Raw genomic sequence first — 19569 nt, 5'->3', positions numbered from 1 at the left:
TATCCTAGAATGTTGGTAGTAATCACTTTTCATTGTAGTGGAGACAAAAATTTGAATTGCATTTGTAGGCTCTCTCAAAGTTAGCTTCCATAAAGGTAGAAATGGTTTAATAATTACATGGTCATAAACCGATGTTCTCATTGTGGATAAACAAAGGAAACAATGATTATTTTGAATAGGGGATATGGACAAAGATATACTTGAAGTGTTACCTCTTCTTTCAACCAAACTATATGCACAATAAATTTGAAATTAAAATGTAAACTATTCATTAATTTACAATAAATTAAATATATTAATAAAAACAAAATAAATATATTATATATAACTTTTTTTAATTTCATCAAAATTATATATCCAATACGACTATTAAAACAGTTATATAAATATAAGAAAAACTAGATATAAATACAAATTGATAAATTTATCTTGGATTTTTATAGTTTTAATTTTAATATAAACCCTAATCACAAAACTATATAATATTAGTATTTAAACTATTAAAATTTAAAATTGAACTATATAAAATGAACTATTAAGATCGAACTTCCTGCGAGAGAGAAGGAAAAATGTGATGCCACAAAAGATCCAATATGAACCTTGATGGAGGAAAATTAGGGCAGGAACCTGATAGGGAAAAATACCCACATCTGGGAGTATCCGCTGAAATGATGCAGACCAGAAACCCCAAGACAATCTTGCAGATTCCAGAAAGAGCTCACTGAAATGATGCAAAAAACTGATGGAAATTGAACGTTGTATGATTACAGTGGGTTCAGATACAGAAATCGTGAGGGTTTATTTATAACAAAAATATCTTGATTTCTTTGGATTAAATCTTCAGTTAACTGAAGAGCTTTCCAAATTCACCCCCTTTTTTTAGAAATTGCTTCCCAGCAAAATCTAGCACGTGTGAGAAAAATGGAAATGTTTCAAAAATGGAAAGAAACATTTTTCCCGCTGTACCTGTGCCGTACCATATCTGTATCCATACTAGGTAGGGCAGTATGCCTAATAGGGGTGGGTGGGTGCTGTTTCCAGTAACTCTATTTTTTAAAGACGGCAAAATCAAACTCAAAGCTTCATACCATATTAATCACAATCGTAAAATAGAGAAACATTATTGGGGTAGACAATCTTGTGTATAATTATTGATACTTGCAATAAAAGTGAAGTGATTTCTATAACTCTCACAGCAAAATAGGCAGTCTTGTGGGATTTACCTGATATAGTAGTGCATTACCAGCATATAGATGTGCAGCAACCAAAACATTATCACTTGTAGCCTGAAAAAAAACACAAATGGTGCTGAATTATAATATGTAAAAAATCTAGAATACATAAGTAATGAACTGTGTTTGAAAGGTTTAAATCACTGTACAAAAACTTGTTATATTAATGATTCATTTCCAGCAATTTCATTGATGTTATATCATCAGTGAACATTGAAATCTGGCATTGCATGGTACTACAATATTTATGACCATACCCAACAGACAATCTATTTAGTCACACGTACACACCTTGGAAATAGCAAGCTCAAATTGTTTAGCAGCTTCATCATATAACTTTTTCTTCAGTTGAATTGTGCCCATTGCAATATAGGATTCTGACCTTTCTGGATCCTTTTCTATAGCTACTCTGCAGACAAGGTAGAAGAGTAATATTAATCGAATATACAACCAACATTTACAACAATACATGAGAAAAAAACGATAGTAACACAAGAATTTGCAAGTTTATTTTCTTTGAATATCAAAGTTAATTACTAATCTACATTGAACTTATAGCCTAAGTTGTTTTATAATTTTATATATATTTGAAAAATAAGAACAGTGATATTCATTATTGCCAATAAACAAAATATTTATATACCTCATAACTGGCAAAAAAGAAACTACTCATAAATTAATTATTTAATGATTTGTCAAACATCAATGCACAATGGAAATTACAATCAATATTCAATTATCTTCATATTGCTCTTACAGCATCAAAGTCAACATTTGGTTCAATTTCATTTGAACCATAATGAGTTGCAATTTCACTTCCACTAGCCACATCATATGTAAAAGCTGCCTCATCTAAAGAGATTTCAGCAAGCTGCGCAACAATATCATCTAAGTCAGCACACTCAACAGTTAGATTCAAATTCCTCATCACACCGTCATTGTAATCAAGTTTCTTACATGACAAGAGATGCAAGTTGGAGTGCACAAATACTTTTGCACCCAATTGGCTGCATTTAATTAAGTGGATAAAAGAGCATGTGTTCCAATTCCTCTCAATTGAAGAACTCACAACCTATAGAAATGTTCAACTATATACAAAATAAGATATTCCCCACTTTGAAATATAATTTAATAGTAAGTAATAATAAGAAAATTTAAAATATAAAGGAATAAACATAAAAATTAAATCAAAATAAAAAGGAATATACTTAAAATTTGATTAAGTTAATGAATGGTCAAAAGGCATGAAATGATAAGTTGTGACTTCCCCAAATGTGAGGTATAAAAGGGAGAAGTGAACTCATTTGAGGGGGGGATAATTTGGAATCACAAGTGCAGATCTGATTGTGAAAGGTTGTGTTCCTTTCAAAAGGCAGAAATAATGAAGAGTTGCACTCTTTCAAAGGGTGCTAATGGTGAAAGGGTGCGCCTCATGCCAAAGGGCATATATAACGAAGAGGTGTGACCTCTCCCTCACATTGAGAGATATAAAGGAAAGGAATCAAAAGCATCCAGTGACACCACCATCAATCAGATCAGATCAGAACTGTTATTACGTTAAAGACAGTAACATCATTGTTCTTGGTGGTATTGTTGACGTGTATTTTATACACAATCATACACAGAATAAAATACCAATAGGTATCTTATCCTCTCTTGAGAAAATAGTCTCTAACTGCTGAAGATCTGCAAAAAGGATCAGTTAGATGGACTCCAAGGTTCTTTTAGTGGGGTCTCCACGTGTGGACAAGCTTTTTAGTGGTATGATGTGATTTGCTGTTTCCTCCAAGGCGTCTTACGGATTCCAAAGGCTCGAAGATTCTACTAAACTAAAAAGGAACTTTCAAAAATAGCAAAAGGGTAGGGTTTAAGGAAGTCTAATCTAGCCTAACCCTATGAATGACTTAGTATGGACGAGATTTGGCAAGACTCAACCAACTTCAATTTTGCCATAAGATAACAACTCAATTGAAATTAGTGCGATCTTCTAAGGTAATATAATGATGTTCAATGCATCAAAGACCAAGGACACTACTACGAAGGTACATATCCTAGATACGAAAATGCTTGAAGGTTAAGGACTCAAAATGTTCTCCAGTCGACCACGCAAGGCGTTCCTACAATCAGCAAGAAGCTAGTGGTTTGGATTGCGAATCCTACCAAATATCAAATCCCACACTTAGTCTTTCAAATTAACAAACTAATTTGATTGAGCGTGATTCAAGTACATCCAACAACCATGAAGATAACTTAAGAAATTTACAACAAAACACCATAACTTCAATATTTTATTGATTTCCAAGTCATCATATACAACAATTGCTTGAATTTCTCTCTTCAAGACTCAATCTTGCTACAAAATAAAATTGCTTACAACTCTAATCTCTCTATTTCACTCTTATCTGACTATTCGACTATTAACTATTTTCAAATGAAATGAAAAATGGGGGTATAAATAGCATCCCCAGTTACAATGAAAGGTCCAGATTGAAAGTAAATCAACGGACAAGATCATGACACCTAAACCCTAATTAGGGTTTGTTACAAATGACCTCCTTTTTACTGAACAATATTAAATACATAGCCAAATATTAAATTTGGCACAAAAATCTAGGAGGTATCAACCAATGAGAAATAAGATGTCATGTCATCTGTAACAACCTTTCATCTAGAATCTTATTCCCTTTCCAATTCTCTTTCTTAGCATATGCAATGAATTTTGTCACGATTCCTTCGATTTCTGTGATTGGAATCTCGGGAAGATTCTTGATACTCTCTTCTAAGTGAATGACCTGATCGAATGCATCTAGAAGAGCTGCGTCCCAAGTAGGTTCAAGTTCCTTCGTTCTATCAATCAGGAGCATGGTGGCATACATCTGATCATACTGCTCATCTGTAACATCTGCGTCCTTGCGAAAGATGATCTTGATTCTATCCTCAAATTCTTGTATATCCACATCTGTCTCGACCTCGATCCTTCTGCCAAGAATGGTACGAAGTACCTCAAATACTCTGTCCTGGATCGGATTGATCACCTCCTCAACTTGACCACATCTAACACTGATGTCCTCGAAGAGAACATTCTTTATATGGAGTAAGGTTGACCACTGAAACAAACTGTGAGAATCACCTTCTAAGATCCTCTCCTGCGCTAAAATTCTTCTGGATGTGTGTCTTATTATTTTCAAGACAGGGATGACAACGTCCTTGGTATGGGCAAATGCAGCTACTGTTGCCATCAATCTGTGGATAATCTCAAGAACTTGGATAGCCTGATGAATGATCTTCGACATCCTTGAAACAAACTCTGTGGCCACTGTGTGAGATCTATCCATCCAACTGCATGTACGCTGGACCAGGTTCCTGAATCTTTCTGCTTCATTGATCGATTGAAGGGGCAATGCCTGCACTGGTGATCTAACTGGATCCTGACGTCCCAAAGGTTCATTGATGTGACTGAAATATGTCCTCCATGCACCGACCTCTCTCTCCAGCTTTCTATTCTTTTCTACTTCTTCTCTAAACTTGTCCTTCAATGCCTCAAATGTGTCGGTGGCATCATCTAAAGTCTGCTCTGCTGTGGATGGTCCTAACTCAAAAGTCTGTATATCATAATCCTCTGCTAGGATCTCACCCTCATATTTATCTGCTGCCGGTGTAGCTATCTGCAGTTTTCTAGACCCAGTCTCATCTCGAATCATCTTGGACATCTTTGTAGCCTTCCTCTTCTCTGTTGTCATATGTGAACGCCCAACAAGGCTCTCTAAATCAATTGCACTGTCCTCGTCCTCAATTACGATCACCTTGGTCAATCTTTCCTTCAACCAATCTGGGATATTCGATCTTGTCTCTTGAACTTGAATTTCTTTGTGTACTATTTCTTCTTCTCTGGGAGGAGATGTCATTTCATTATTATCATCTAAATCATAGTCTTGGAGAGATCCATCGGATGAAACATGCTGTGTCTGTCCTTCCTCCTGTCTGTCATTTTGTACCATCGACTCCATGGACTCTTCTACTCGAATTGTTCTATTCTCTGGTCTAGAAGAAGTACCTGGTGCTTGATCTTTGTTGGCACCTTGCTTTTTCTTGGAAGGCTCTTTCTTTTCTGATCTTTCTTTTCTCTTCGAACCTCTCGAATGGAGATTGCCCTCACTAACACTTGCTCCACCTTCGGCTGGCTTTTCTTCCAAAGTAAAAGACATAGCTATGCCTTGTTCTCTCAACTTCTGATGCTGAACGTCTACCCATCTGCGAGTACAAGACAAAACTGGTGCCATCAAATCATCTAAATCCACGGCCTCGGGCTCATTCCAATTCAAACTAATCGTTTTGCTTTCTCTATCATATGAAGATTGGATGTGCCTGCCGTTGTCCTGAGCTTGGTCGGCCACTCTGTAAATCCTACATTTCCTGATGAAATCCAAAGGCAATCTAGAATGTATCTTATGTTTCACTTCAAGATCATCTAGGAGATTCATCATAAAATCTTCAATTTGGTGCTCATGTTTAAATCTTCTACCGACCGTCTCCTCTAAATGTCCATATGGATCAAAACTCTCTCTCCAAGCAAAAGATGAAAAAGAATACAAGGCTAACTCCTTCTCTGCGTCATCCATGGCTAAGACATTAGGACATACCTCAACTGAATTACCCAAAATAATAGGTACCTGAACTCCATTCTGATGTCTGTGTCTGAATGCCTTCACATATGCTGCCAACTGCCTTGTTACTTCAAGTAACACAATTCTGTCTGTCGGGTACCTCGGCAACATGTATGGAGGTAAAGGACATCCATGCACTCTAATGTAAGTGAACTTGGGAAACTGAATGAACCAAGCACCGTACCTCTTGATGAACTCCTGGGCATCTTGAGATAATCTGTTGTGAATCCCTCCTTGCAACGTCCTTGTGATGTTCATCGTGAAAGTATCATTGACTAACTTGTAGTTCTTTCCTGGCGGATGATGCAAGTAGGTATAGGATTCACAAGCTCTGACCTTGCCGGGTCCTCTTCCAATCACTCCTCTGTGAGGTAGTCCTGCGTACTCAACGCTCCTGATCAAAGCATAGATGACGTATGAACTCATGTGGAAGGACTTAGTAGCCCTGAGTCTTCTCAACTGTACGTCTAAGCAATGGCTAATTATTCTAGCCCAATGTATCGTACCCTTTCCTTGAACAATCACCTGGATGAAGTAAAACATCCACTTCTCAAAATAGAAGGCATGAGGTGCTCCTGTAACTCTGTTGAGCATGGTAATCAAATCTCTATATTCCTCCTGGAAATCAATCCGGTGCGGTGTGTTAGGTACCTTGCTTAGACGGGGACGACTCTTGAGTAGCCAGTTCTTGTTAATTATGCTTAGGCAAGCATCTGGATCATCATCGTACATTGATCTGGCTCCTTCAATGCTCTTGTATATCATGTCCCTGTGTTCTGGGAGATGGAAAGCCTCACTTATGGCTTCCTCTGAAAGGTACGCCAAAGTGTTTCCCTCATTGGACACAATTGTCCTGGACTGTGGATTGTAGTGACGGGCACACTCGATCATCAACTCGTGGCACTGAATAGCTGGAGGAAAACCGGCCGCCTTGATGATGCCACTCTCTATTATTCTCCGGGCGACAGGTGAAGGCTTGCCGATGTAAGGGACCTCTCGGAACTTCTTCGTGCTAAAGTTCCCCAGGTTTGTATCTCCAATGTTGCTCCACTTGGACACGATCTTGGTCTCCACTTCTTCGGTCTTCTGATCTTCTTTCATGAGAGCCGAGCGGCTGGTGGATGCTCCCGCCTTTGGGGTCGCCATACCTACACAACATTTCATTATAAGAAATAGATTTTGCAATGAATAACGTAAATAAGAGAGATAAATTTTTTAGGAAACATCATGATAAGTCTCTAGAGTTATCATTTCCTAAAAAACAACGATTGAGCTAAGAGAAATTCAAAAATCAAAATTTCAAAACTTGAAATATGACGATGAATGAATAAAGCAATAATAATTAAATCGCCATACCTCGATAGAGAGCTAACTCTAGAATGCAAAAAGAACAAAATCGCCTAGGGAAAATTGGAGGAGTAAAATAGTCTTCAATGTGGTCTCCTCAAAATCGACTTCGCCACCTTTGGATTTCAATGTGATCTTCAAGTATCGCCTTAGACGTGGTCTTAAATGATCTTCAAATTTGTCCTTGACAAATCGCTCAAACAAATCTTCAAGTTCGCACCACCCTTGATGTATAAAGCGCCACCCTTGGATGAATGAAATTCGCACCACCTTTGGTCTTCAACGCAATTCGCACTCCACACTTGAACACACTTCGCACTATATTCGCCTCTCCTCAATTCGCATGAAGAAAGGTAAAAATGATTATGTGAAAATGAAAATTTCCACTCCCCTTATATATAGCGCTCACACCTTTTCATCCCCTAGGCCGACTTGATAAATAAAACCATTTTTAAAAAATGATTTTAAATGATTTGCAATAAAATAACAAGGCCGACTTGCTTAATTGAGCGCTCCAAATCGATTTTTATTAATTAATTAATTAATTATTAATGCCTTGCGTTTTTTAAATGTGAATTTCGATTTTTAAATAAAGGCAAAAAATAATTAATAAAAGATAACGCCATATTAAATGCTAAATAAAATGGATATTCAATTTTTAAATCGATTTAGCATTTGAGGAAAATTCGAATTGTTTACTTGGCGCCAAAATTGGAAGACAAAGGGACGTACCTCATCGCTCTGGTCCCTTGGAGAGGGACAGGAGCGATCCATTATTTTGTCTTGGTTTTGCATTTTTTCACGATCAACTTCTTCATCTCCACATTAAAAATCGATCATCTCGATAGGTTCTTCGCATTTGATCATCTTGCATGTGTGTTTAAGTGCCTTTTGAGTGTACATCGCCCTGGTCCTTGTCCAAAGGACAGGAGCGATCTTCTTGCTTCCACGTCCATCTTGCATCTTTTAACTTCGATCTTTTATTGTTGGCGAATAACATCCTTTGTTCGTGTCTTTTGCGCTTATTCCATTTGCTCGCATGAAGTTTTGGGCGTATTAAAGGGATCATCGCCCTTGTCCCTTGGAGAGGGACAGGAGCGATCCATGTCCTTTCCTTGACCTTGTCAACTTTAAACCTTGATCCTCGTTGTGATGTCCTTCAAACGGCGTCCTTCACCTCACCTAACCTCGCTTTGCTTTGATCTTGAAGGAACGTGAGTGTTTTGATAAGATCGCCCTGGTCCCTTCCTGAGGGACAGGAGCGATGGGAGCTTTCACCTTGATTGGCAATGTTTGGACGTTAAAAAACTCTCGCATTTATCTTCAAACGATGCCTTGGACCATGTATTACATTATGAAATCTTGCTCTTACGTAAATCTTGCACAAAATGACCAATGCATTCAACATCGCCCTGGTCCCTTGGAGAGGGACAGGAGCGATCTATGTCCTAGGATGCGAATTTCATCATTGTGACAACCTTTTAATGTTTGTGCTTGCTAAAGACGCCTTGAAATGTCCCTCGCCACCTTGTCTTGACTTGGATCGTCTTGAACTTGCATAGGAAGTAATATCACCATTGTATCGCCCTTGTCCCTTGGAGAGGGACAGGAGCGATCCTCCTTTTGTAGCTTTTACCTCACTTTGCCAGGTTCCACATTTATATTCAACGGACTTGTCCTTCTTCACTCCATTCGTCCATGCCTTAACATCATCTGTAACTTTGCAAGGAAAGCAATTATGGCAAAAATCGCTCTGGTCCCTTCCTGAGGGACAGGAGCGAACTAGACATTTAGGACCATCGGGGACGTCTAAAAAATCTTCAATTTGTATTCAATGCGTCCATCTCATGTTTTTCCTTGTTTTTGAACGTAAACTTGCCTTGATTTTAGCTCGGATTTTGCATAATGAAGGAAATCGCTCTGGTCCCTGGGAGAGGGACGAGAGCTACAAGGTACCTCGCCCTGGTCCCTTGGAGAGGGACAGGAGCGATTTGGTCAATATAGGTCATTCTCCTTCGTTTTTGCATCTCAAATTATATTCATTTGGCAAAGCATCTTCCTTTGGACGTCCTCAAATCATTAAGTCATCAAAATCTTGCAAGGACAAGGCGAAATTTGAATTTGTAGCTCCGGTCCTTCACTGAGGGACAGGAGCGATTTTTCTCCTGGAGGCATTTCTGTGCTCATGAAAATCTTCAATTTATATTCAATGGAAAGATATCGCCGTTCTCCATCACTTCCAATTCACAATTCATCTTGACCCTGCAGGAATAGTAAAATATTTGAAAACGAGCTCCCGTCCTTCACTGAGGGACAGGAGCGATTTTGCTCCTACAGGCCAAAATAACATGATTTTTCACATTTTAACACTTCACGAGGCGAAAACAAATCAATTCCAATGCCCAAGATCAAAAATCAAAAAAGTCAAAATTTGGTCAAAATATTCAATCGGACAAAAATTCACATTTCATTTTCAATACTTAGACAAATTTAAGCTCTGCATCAACATTCCAATTGAAAATTAGACCATTTTGGCGAATTCATTGCATTCAAAATTTGCATCCTAGAAAAGGAAGCTCAAAAGCTCTCAAAAACGACTGGATTTTGGCCTGAAAAGACAAAATTTAAAACCCTAAGGCTTGACCCTAAATCCAGACGACCAACTAACTAGCAAAATCCTAAAAACGAAAGCAAAAGCGAGCGAAAGACAAGCAAAAAGAGGGGGTCCCCATTTGCGATGGGGCGATGTGTGAAATGGTCACAACAGGTATGCATGGAGATGTGCTTACTATGTATGCTTAATATATGAAGCCTGATAATGTTCTTACGTAGAGTTTAATAGTAGTATCAATATAGACTACAATTTATATAACAATCATAATTTATATTCATAATACATGAAAAGTTAGTATACTCATAGCCTAATCCTTAATCATTCGTTATTGGTCCTCATGAGGATAGGTTGGTTTTGTTAGAGAAAGGCAGAGTAATACCTCACAAGATAGGTAAACCCAAGATGGGATATGGATGGAGTCCTGAAACCTTGAGGGAGCCTACTTGTAGACTAGTTACCAAGTATCTTATGACAAGTAATTTCCCATCCTCCATTATAGTTGATGATTAGGAAATAAGAAAGGATTGGGGCTTGAGTATGGTAATTGTCAAATGTATTACGAATCCTAATTGTTCCTTAATTTTAATAATCTGATTTAAGACATAATAATGCATTGTGATATATGTTAATCTTTGGGAAATGGCAGCCTCCCAGTTGGGAACATTACAGATGGAGCATTGTGGGGATGGATCTCAAGGATGGGGGAACCAGGGCCTAGATTTGGGGATGCCAACTAGTTAGTGGTGGTCTAAGAGTGGAGACCCCAATGGGGTTAAGGGGCAGTGCTCCCAACAAGGTCTAGGGGTAACTCCCCTCATGGGGGTTTGGGGACAATGCCATTTTCACAATTTTATGACTTAAGCGTGAAATTAGGTGTTTGGAACGTTTTTGTTTATTAATTTTTATTTTTTTTACTTTTGGGTAGTCCTTAGGTCCAGCCAAGTTCCCTATTGCTACTTTTCTGAAGGGTATAACCTAGGTGCTTGAGGCGAACCATAGCTAAACCTGGGGTCCCTGCTGCAATGAGAATGTGTAATGATTATGGAACATGTCCAGCACCTATTATTTATGGTTTCCATAAAGTAGTAAAGTTGATGGTGGAGTTGGCCTTTGCCTCTTGAAAAATGTCTACAAGCAAATGCATGCAGCAAAGAGCCTTCCTTTGTTGCAATTGGGTGGCAGATACAATTGCAGCTTGAGGGAGATCAGCTCCTTCAGCTGGCTTGTCCTTGTCAAAGGCAAGTGGATGCAACAATTTGTCTATGGCCTTGTGCCACAGATCTTCTTGCAAGTGTAATCAACAATTATTTCTAAGTTCTGTTCATAGCCATACTTTCTAATCAACTGATCATCCATGTCATTGTGTTGTAAGTCGTTATCTTTGTATATATAGTGTTTCATTGTATAAGGAGCATTCATGACTCTTGTCTGTCATGACAAAGACTCTAAGTTAGTACATTATTTGATAAGTCCTAATGTGATAGCCACATATTTCCAAATTTAACTGTGGGAGTCGGGTCCCCCTTTGTTTCCTTTCAAACTCTAATTAAATAGGACAATGATCTGAAAAGGTGGAATCATGGTATTCTTTCAATATCTTTGTCTCGCATTGGCCACAGATTAAAGACAGGTCTTCTAATTTCTCAGCTATGTAAAAGCCACCTATCCTTTGGTTGATCAAAGTGAAGACCTATTGTGCACAGTTCATTTTAAATAACTTCTAGAAATTAGTTTCAATAATAAATCTGTTGTTCTTATGTTGAATCATTTCCCTCCTTTCCTCTATCTGGAATTTTTTTTGTATTATATATCTACGGGTCCAATTTAATACACGCAACTAATATAGGATGTCAACTTTCCTTTGGTTGTTCAAGGGGAATTCCTATTGTGCATGGTCCATTTTAAATAAGTGAAATTAATCTCAACTAAATCTGTTATTCTTAAGTTGAATCCTTTCCCTATATTTATATTCTGGAATTGTGCATGGTCCATTTTATTACATAAAGAGGATAACAAGTGTTGTGATTCTATGCACAATAGACCTTCACCTTTCAGTAAACGGACCATGTACAATAAAAATTCCAGAATAGAAGAAAGGGGTGAAGGGATTCAACATAAGAAGAACAGATTTGTTGTTCAGACTAATTTCTAGAAGTTTGTTATTTTAAATGGGCAATATGCAAGGCCATGAACAACCAAAGAAAAGGAGAATATTATAACATAGTTAGTGTTTGTGTGCTGCTTCTCCTTCGTTTGTTGAGGAAGTTTAGACCCAACCTCATTTTATGTTGTGTGATTACCTTAAGGTCCCCACTTAAGTCCTTTAAGGGTTTGAGTTTTATTAATAAAATTAGATCTAGTTAGATAACAAAGAGGTGTTTTTTCTCCATTGATCAAAGCTAGTGAAGCCAAAACCAAAGGACCTCATAACTATCCCCTAAAAGGATTGAACATAGCATCTAAAGTGTCCAAGCTTTTGTCATTACAACAAATACTAAAGAAAATCGACTTGTAGTCGAAGGTGCATATGTAGCTAAAGTGTCAATTTAAGTTTGGGTTCAAATGTTATGAGACTCGCCAGGACTTGCCAAGTCCAGGGCCGAGTGACCCTGGGCGAGTCCTAGGGGGCTCGAACCGAGGCTCACCGAGTCCTAGGTGAGTCCAATCGAGTCCTTGGACTCAATGACTTGGCTCGGACCCAGCGAGTTCCGATGCCAGGACTCAACCGGCATCAGCCCAAAGGAAAAACAAAAAAAAACTTTTTAAAACTTGTTTTAAGTTGCTTTTTTTCTCCACTTATATTTTCTTCCAAGGGCTAAAAGTCATCTCATTTCATTCTATTGAAAAAATTGGAGGAGAAGAGTGAGTTGTGAGGAAAAAGAAGAGTGCATAGTAGGGCAACCAACAAGGAGTAAACTTTCTTCAACAAGTCTGTAATGTCCCCTTTTCAATAAGGAGAATTTCAGTGGGCCATTAGCCTATTCCGGAGACTCGTAGGCTAACTGGAAGCAGAAATTAGGGTTTCCTACTTTGAGGGGGTAGGAAATGCATTTGTTTTGAAGAGAATTTTGGACTTACTAATTTTAGTAAGTGTCATATTTGGCAGTTCCATTTTTAGTAGTTCGGTATTGGACCCCTACATAGTTCAGTTTGATGGTTTGCAGTGCCACAATTCATGGTTCGATTTGGCCTTATCAGTAATTGATTTACAAGTGATTTTTTAAATATTAATACTTTATATTAAAGTTTAATACTTAATTGTGGGTGTGGATCGACTTAAGGAAAATACCTTCACTTGAAATATTTATTATTTTCCTAAGTCAGTTGGCGTTAAAAAGGAAGAGGAATATTTCATGTTTTAATGTTTTTCTACGTGCAAAAGTGTTCAGCTTGGAAAAGTACGAACTTGTGCCTAGGCAAGGGGACGCCAAAGTCTTGTGGTGACTCGAAATGAAATCCAAATCAGAGTTGTAGAATTTGGGCGCCATTTAAAGATGAATTTGAATCTCAGAGTCTACAAATAGGAGAGTTTGGCCTCTCATTTGGCATCTATGAAGAAAAATATAATGAAGTGCTGCCAAATTTTACATTGAAGCTTCGAGGAAAGCATACCTCCTAGCATTTCCGAGATTTCTTGCTTGAAAGATAGCAACTGATCAAGTTTGAGACCTCTCTTCATTCCGAAGAGCGGCTTGAAGGACAAAAATGCAGATTTGTGTTACATCTTCAGAAGTGTGGAGTATTTTTTGAGTTTTTTTGTGTTGCTCGTTCGTGTGTGCTGAAGGCGTTTTTTGCTCGTGGCTCCCTGTGTGCTTGACGTGTCGTTTTGGGTATCAGCTCCATCTCTTCCTATACCTTGGGTGATAAAGTTCACCAATTTGCAGATCTTGAAAAGCTGATTTGGATTTTATGTAGCAAGTCAAACTTACCAGCAAAGCCGACCCCTTTCCTTGGCTACATCGGGTTGTGTGCTGTTTGTTTGTGGTGTTCGCGGTGTAGGTTTGAGGTATTATTTGCGTTGTCAATTCTATATCTCTCATTTGCTTCTATTTTTGTGTGATTCGGAGTTGATTTAGAGAAGTTATGAGCATTTTGGGGTGTCCCTAGCTTGCCGGTCTGCGTGTTTTTTGTGCATATTATTGTTTTTCAAAATTTCATAGTTGTGTGTTAGAAGAGGTTTTTGGTGTGAGTAGTCTAAGTTGGTTGGGGAGTGAATATATATTATATTGCAGCTGTTGGACTTGTTATCAACACTTGATTATTCATTCTATATGATTTGTAATGCTAGTTAGTAGTACTAACAGCAAAGTTTTGTTATTTCTTAGTCCCATTGCATAAGTGGAAGAAGTTGGCTATGCCACCAATGTTTGGGATAGTGATATTTCATGTATTGATAATCCACAATGTGCATTATAAAGCTAGTTAGTAGTACTAACAACTATCTTTTGGATTATTGCTTGTCGTCCCACTGCATAAGTGGAAGAGGCTGGCTTAGCCGCCTATTTTGAATATTTTGTAATACTATTCTCATGTTGCATAAGTGGTTGAGTTGATTGTAATGTTGTCCTCCCACTGAATAAGCAGTGGAATTGATAGTAAATTTCATTTCTAGTCCTCTCGCTGCATACGCGGTAGAGTGATTGTTCTTCAATTTCTTGTATTATCCTTGGCTGGTTTACCGCCAAGTGATCTTCAATATTCTCCATATCCCGCTGGAAAGTGGAAGGGGTTGGCTTGTCGCCCAAGCATTGTATTTGCCGTCCCTGCTGCTGCTGATGAAGGTCTGCAAATCTGTTGTCTATGGTGTATTATTCCTCCAAACTGATTAAACTCTCCTCTAGAAGACAATGCCTTATTCCCAAAGGGATCTCCAAGCTATCTCAAGTAGCAAATGACCAAAATCAATGGTTCAGGTGCCCATGATTTTCCTCATATCAGATCTTCGAACTCACATCAAATGGACTCTTAATAACCTTGAAAACTCCTCAAATGGCATCGCTTGTGTATAAGACCAAAAACCAGTATGATGAACGCCCTAGTGTGTAAGACCAAAAACCAGTATGTGCCATCCCTGCTGCTGCTGATGAAGGTCTGCAGATCTGCTGTCTATGGTGTATTATTCCTCCAAACTGATTGTACTCTCCTCTAGAAGACAGCGCCTTATTCCCAGAGATCTCCAAGCTATCTCAAGTAGCAAATGACCAAAATCGATGGTTCAGGTACCCACGATTTTCCTCGGATCAGATCTTCGAATTCACATCAAATGGACTCTTAATAACCTTCCAGACTCCTCCAATGGCATCGCCTGTCCCTCCTATGAATTTAGGAGTCAATAAAAGTCAAAATCGATGCACCTAGGAGATAGAATGAATAAAATCGTGAGGTTCTAAGTCTGCAACTGTGAGCAATGGCAGCACCTGGTTACTTAGATTTGCCTCCAACAGTGATGATAGATATCACCTAAATGCCCCAATAAATTTTCTCTCTAAATGTCCAAGGGATGCTTTCACCGTCACTCAAATGTATCTCCAAATCTGCAAGTCTGAAGCACTACTATGATCTGATATCAAAAAACTCCTTATGCTCAATATGAAAAGCTGAATGCTTCCCACTCTCTTCGCAACCCTTCAGAGGATCTTTCACCCCCGCAGTTATGCTGACCAATAGGGAGGTATCGTTCCCCAAGATCTTCTGCAAACAACTTGTGTCTCCACAACTCAGCAAGAGATAACATAAACAACTAATGCCCAACATGTGTTTCCCCTCTTCTATTTATTCATTACATAACATGTCACAATCACCTTCTAGAAGATAAGGGTAGGTACACTTTATATTATTTAATTAAACATGTTATTTAAATGTACCTTTAATTTAATAATTAAATAAAATTCACACGTCTCCTGATACGTGTTATCTCCTTATAACATCAAAATATCAAATAATAAAGAGATGTGAAGTCACCAATCACCGCCATGTCAACCCCCTAAACAACTCCTTGGCCTACGAGGGTCAAATATAGGCCAACCTCGACACAAGTGCACGTGCTAAGGAGAAGGGGGCATTACAGTCCGCCCTCCCTGAAATTGCTTGTCCTCAAGCAATCTCAATGCAAGATGTTGTAGGATATCCTCACCTTCCCAAGTAGCATCCTCATCTAGCAAATCCTTCCATTTAATCAAATATTCCCTGATAGCTCCCTTCCTCAACCGCTTCTCCCTAACATCCAAGATAGCTTCAGGTACTGAAATCAGCTTACCCTCATTATTCAAGGGTGGCAAAGTCATGGAAGGATTCACATGATGCCCTAACGCCTTCTTGAGGCGCGAAACATGGAAGACATTATGCACTCTACTATCTGTTGGTAGCTCAAGCTCATAAGCCACCTCTCCCACACCCCTGATAATCTTGTAAGGTCTATAGTATCGTGGCTTAAGTTTCTTGACACCACTCCTCTTGAGAGTAGATTGTCTATACGGTTGTAGCATCAAATATACCATATCGCCCACCTCAAATGTTCTCTCTACTCTCTTCTGATCTACGTACTACTTTTGTTGGTTCTGTGCCTTCTGAAGATTCTCTCGAAGGGCTCTCATAATATCCTGATTCTCCTGTAGCATATCTCCAGCACTAGGCACTCTACTATCACTGAACAACATATCAATAAAACTAGGTGCCTCATATCCATACAATGCCATAAATGGTGTCATCTGAATAGAAAGGTGGTAAGTGGTATTATAACAATACTCACAAAGATATATCCACTTGACCCAACCCTTCTGCTGCCCCACAATGTAATTCCTGAGATATCCCTCCACCCATTTATTCACTATTTTTGTATGTCCGTCTGTCTGCGGATGGTAGCTGGTGCTCAGAGTGAGCTCTGTCCCACAAAGTAAAAAAAGCTCTTGCCAGAAATGGCTCATAAACCTGTTGTCTTTGTCGCTCACTATATTCCAAGGTAAACCATGCAATCTGAATATCTCTCTGAAGAACAGCTCTGCTACCTATGTAGCTGAATGTGTAGCAGTGGTCGGAAAGAAATGGGCATATTTAGTCAAACGGTCAACTACTACATAGATACAATCCTTACCCTGCACCTTGGGTAAACTCGTAATGAAGTCCATGGAAATGCATTCCCACTTCCTATCAGGAATCGGAAGTGGCTGAAGTAAACCTGCAGGGTATGTGTGGTCCTGCTTATTTTGCTGACAAACAGGACACTCTCTAATATAACGAAGAACATATGATTTCAAACCTTTCCATGTGAATCTCTCCCGCACCTGTTTATATGTCTTGTAGTAGCCAAGATGACCTTCCATGGGTGTATCATGAAAGGTTCTCATCACTATGTTCTTTACATTCGATCATGGGGTCAAAAAGATCCTTCCCTTGTAAATGATCAAATCATTCACAATGGTATATCTATCATCATGAATCGACCCCTCAATGAAACCTATAGCCCAAGAGTCCTTGGCATATTCTCCCACAATCATGTGCTTCCAATCCTCTGAAATCTACGCCATGGAGCTCAAATGAGGGCGGCAAGATAGTGCATCAGCCACTACATTTTGTGACCCTTTGACAAAAGAAATGTCAAAGTCATATGATTGCAGCTTACCCATTTCTGTTGTCTATCATTAAGATCCCACTGCCCAAGGAAATGTCTCAAGCTGTTATGGTCTGTTTTCATTGTAAATTTGCTGCCTACCAAATACTGCCTGAATTTGGCCAAGGCATGCATGATGGCCAACATTTCCTTGTCAAAAATGTTGTAGCTCCTCTCAGGACCTCTCAACTTCTTGCTCTCAAATGCAATCGAATGTTTGTCTTGCATAAGGACAGCCCCAATCCCTTCACCCGAAGCATCACACTGCAACTGAAAGGGTTTATTGAAGTCTGGCAATGCAAGTACTGGACAAGTGGTCATAATCCGTTTGAACATCTCAAAGTATTCTTGTGCTTTGGGTAACCAAACAAAGCCTCCCTTCTTGGTCAAATCAGTGAGCGGAGCTGCATGTCGAGAGTACCCATTAACAAACATGCGATAGAAACCACATAAGCCCAAAAACCCTCTAAGTTGTGTCAAATTCTCAGGTGTAGGCCATTCTACAAGCACCTTGACCTTATCGGGATCCATGCACACACCCTTTGCACTGATGATATGACCCAAATAAAGCAACTCTATCATGCCCAAGTCACACTTGGATTCCTTGGCATAAATAGACTCCTTGCCAAGAATACCCAAAACAGTATCTAGATGTGCAATGTGTTTTGCCCAAGTGCTGCTGTACACCAAAATGTCATCAAAGAAGACTAGCATAAATTTCCGCAGCTGAGAATGAAATACCCTATTCATTGTGGACTGGAAAGTGGCAGGTGCATTGGTTAGCCCAAAAGGCATAACCACAAAGTCAAAATGACCACAATGACATCGGAATGCTATCTTCTCAATGTCTTGCTCCCTAACTCGTATCTAGTGATAGCCCTCCCTTAAGTCAATCTTAGAAAAGTATTGTGCACCATGAAGCTCATCAATTAACTCATCAATTCTAGGAATTAGATACCTATTCTTGATGGTCTTCCTGTTCAACAATCTGTAGTCTATGCACATACGCAATGTTCCATCTTTCTTTTTGACCAAAACTACAGACGAAGCAAAAGGTGACTTACTAGGTCAGATATGTCCCATAGCTAACAACTCCTTGATGGTTTTCTCTATCTCATCCTTGAGCCTTTTGGGATGTCTGTAGGGAGTGATTATCACTAGCTTAGCCCCTTCCTCCAACTCAATGATGTCTTCAATTCCTCTATCAAGAAGTCGTCCAGGTGGAATCTCATTGAAGACCTTATCATGCTTAATCCTCAGTTCCTGGATATCAGGTGGATAGATGGGCTTTTGTTGTTCCTCTTGCGTAGGTTTCAAAACACATCTTACTATCCACTTGACCATGTCATGACGCAAGAGATGTTCCATCCTCCTAAATAAAATACACCTGCAGCTGGTGTCCCAGAGTGCCTTCAACACGTGTCTTTCCATCCATCTCAAACCTCATTTCCATCTCACGGAGAGTAAATATGCCAATATCATGCAGCCATGTCATGCCTAGAACCATATCGGTGTCACCCATATTCACAACATAGAAATCTGCCTTGAATTCAAAATTATTCAAGCCCATAAGCAAGTTAGGTATCATCCTGTCACACTTAAGAGTGTAACCATCAACAACCTTCACTCTTATTCCCTCAAAATCTTTAGTGCGTATGCCCCGTCTTTCCACAAGCCTTGCATCAATGAAATTATGGGTCGCACCATTGTCAAGAAGTGTGATGACTTTCTGCACAGCAAGAACACCTCTCATCCTGAAAGAGCCCTCACGATGGATGCTAGTGAGGCAAGCCTCCTTGAGTTTCACCTCAGGTTCAACTTCTCCTTCTTGTTCTGACTTCTCTGACTCAGAATATTCATCATCAGTCTGTTGGTCAGAATCTGATCCTTCATGGAGTGTCCACATAGCTCTGTTCACTTTTTCCTTAGGCCTTAAGGGACAATCATGATTAGCATCATAAGGCCCCTTACAATAGAAGCATAATTTCTTCTTCCTCAAATCATTCAATGTCTCACGATCAAGAGGAAAAGTGGATTTCTCCTTAGCTTTGTCATCCTTCTTCTGAAACTTCTTATTATCACGATAGGAAGAAGATCCTTTCGAAG

General features: G+C 39.0%; 1 protein-coding gene across 2 annotated transcripts in view; it reads right to left on the bottom strand.

The window, feature by feature from the left end:
• Positions 1–19569, bottom strand: part of LOC131043065 (ALBINO3-like protein 2, chloroplastic) — a 230453-nt gene that overhangs the window by 29236 nt on the left and 181648 nt on the right. For both annotated transcript variants that reach the window (XM_057976409.2, XM_057976408.2), the window contains exons 11-12: positions 1524–1641; positions 1224–1286 (exon numbers count right to left, since the gene is read on the bottom strand). In XM_057976409.2, the coding sequence (XP_057832392.1) occupies positions 1224–1286; positions 1524–1641 (181 nt within the window). The remainder of the gene's footprint in view (positions 1–1223; positions 1287–1523; positions 1642–19569) is intronic.

Source organism: Cryptomeria japonica, chromosome 7 (genome assembly GCF_030272615.1).
Source record: "Cryptomeria japonica chromosome 7, Sugi_1.0, whole genome shotgun sequence".
Classification (NCBI taxonomy): Eukaryota; Viridiplantae; Streptophyta; class Pinopsida; order Cupressales; family Cupressaceae; genus Cryptomeria; species Cryptomeria japonica.
This window is presented reverse-complemented; position numbering and strand designations above follow the sequence as displayed.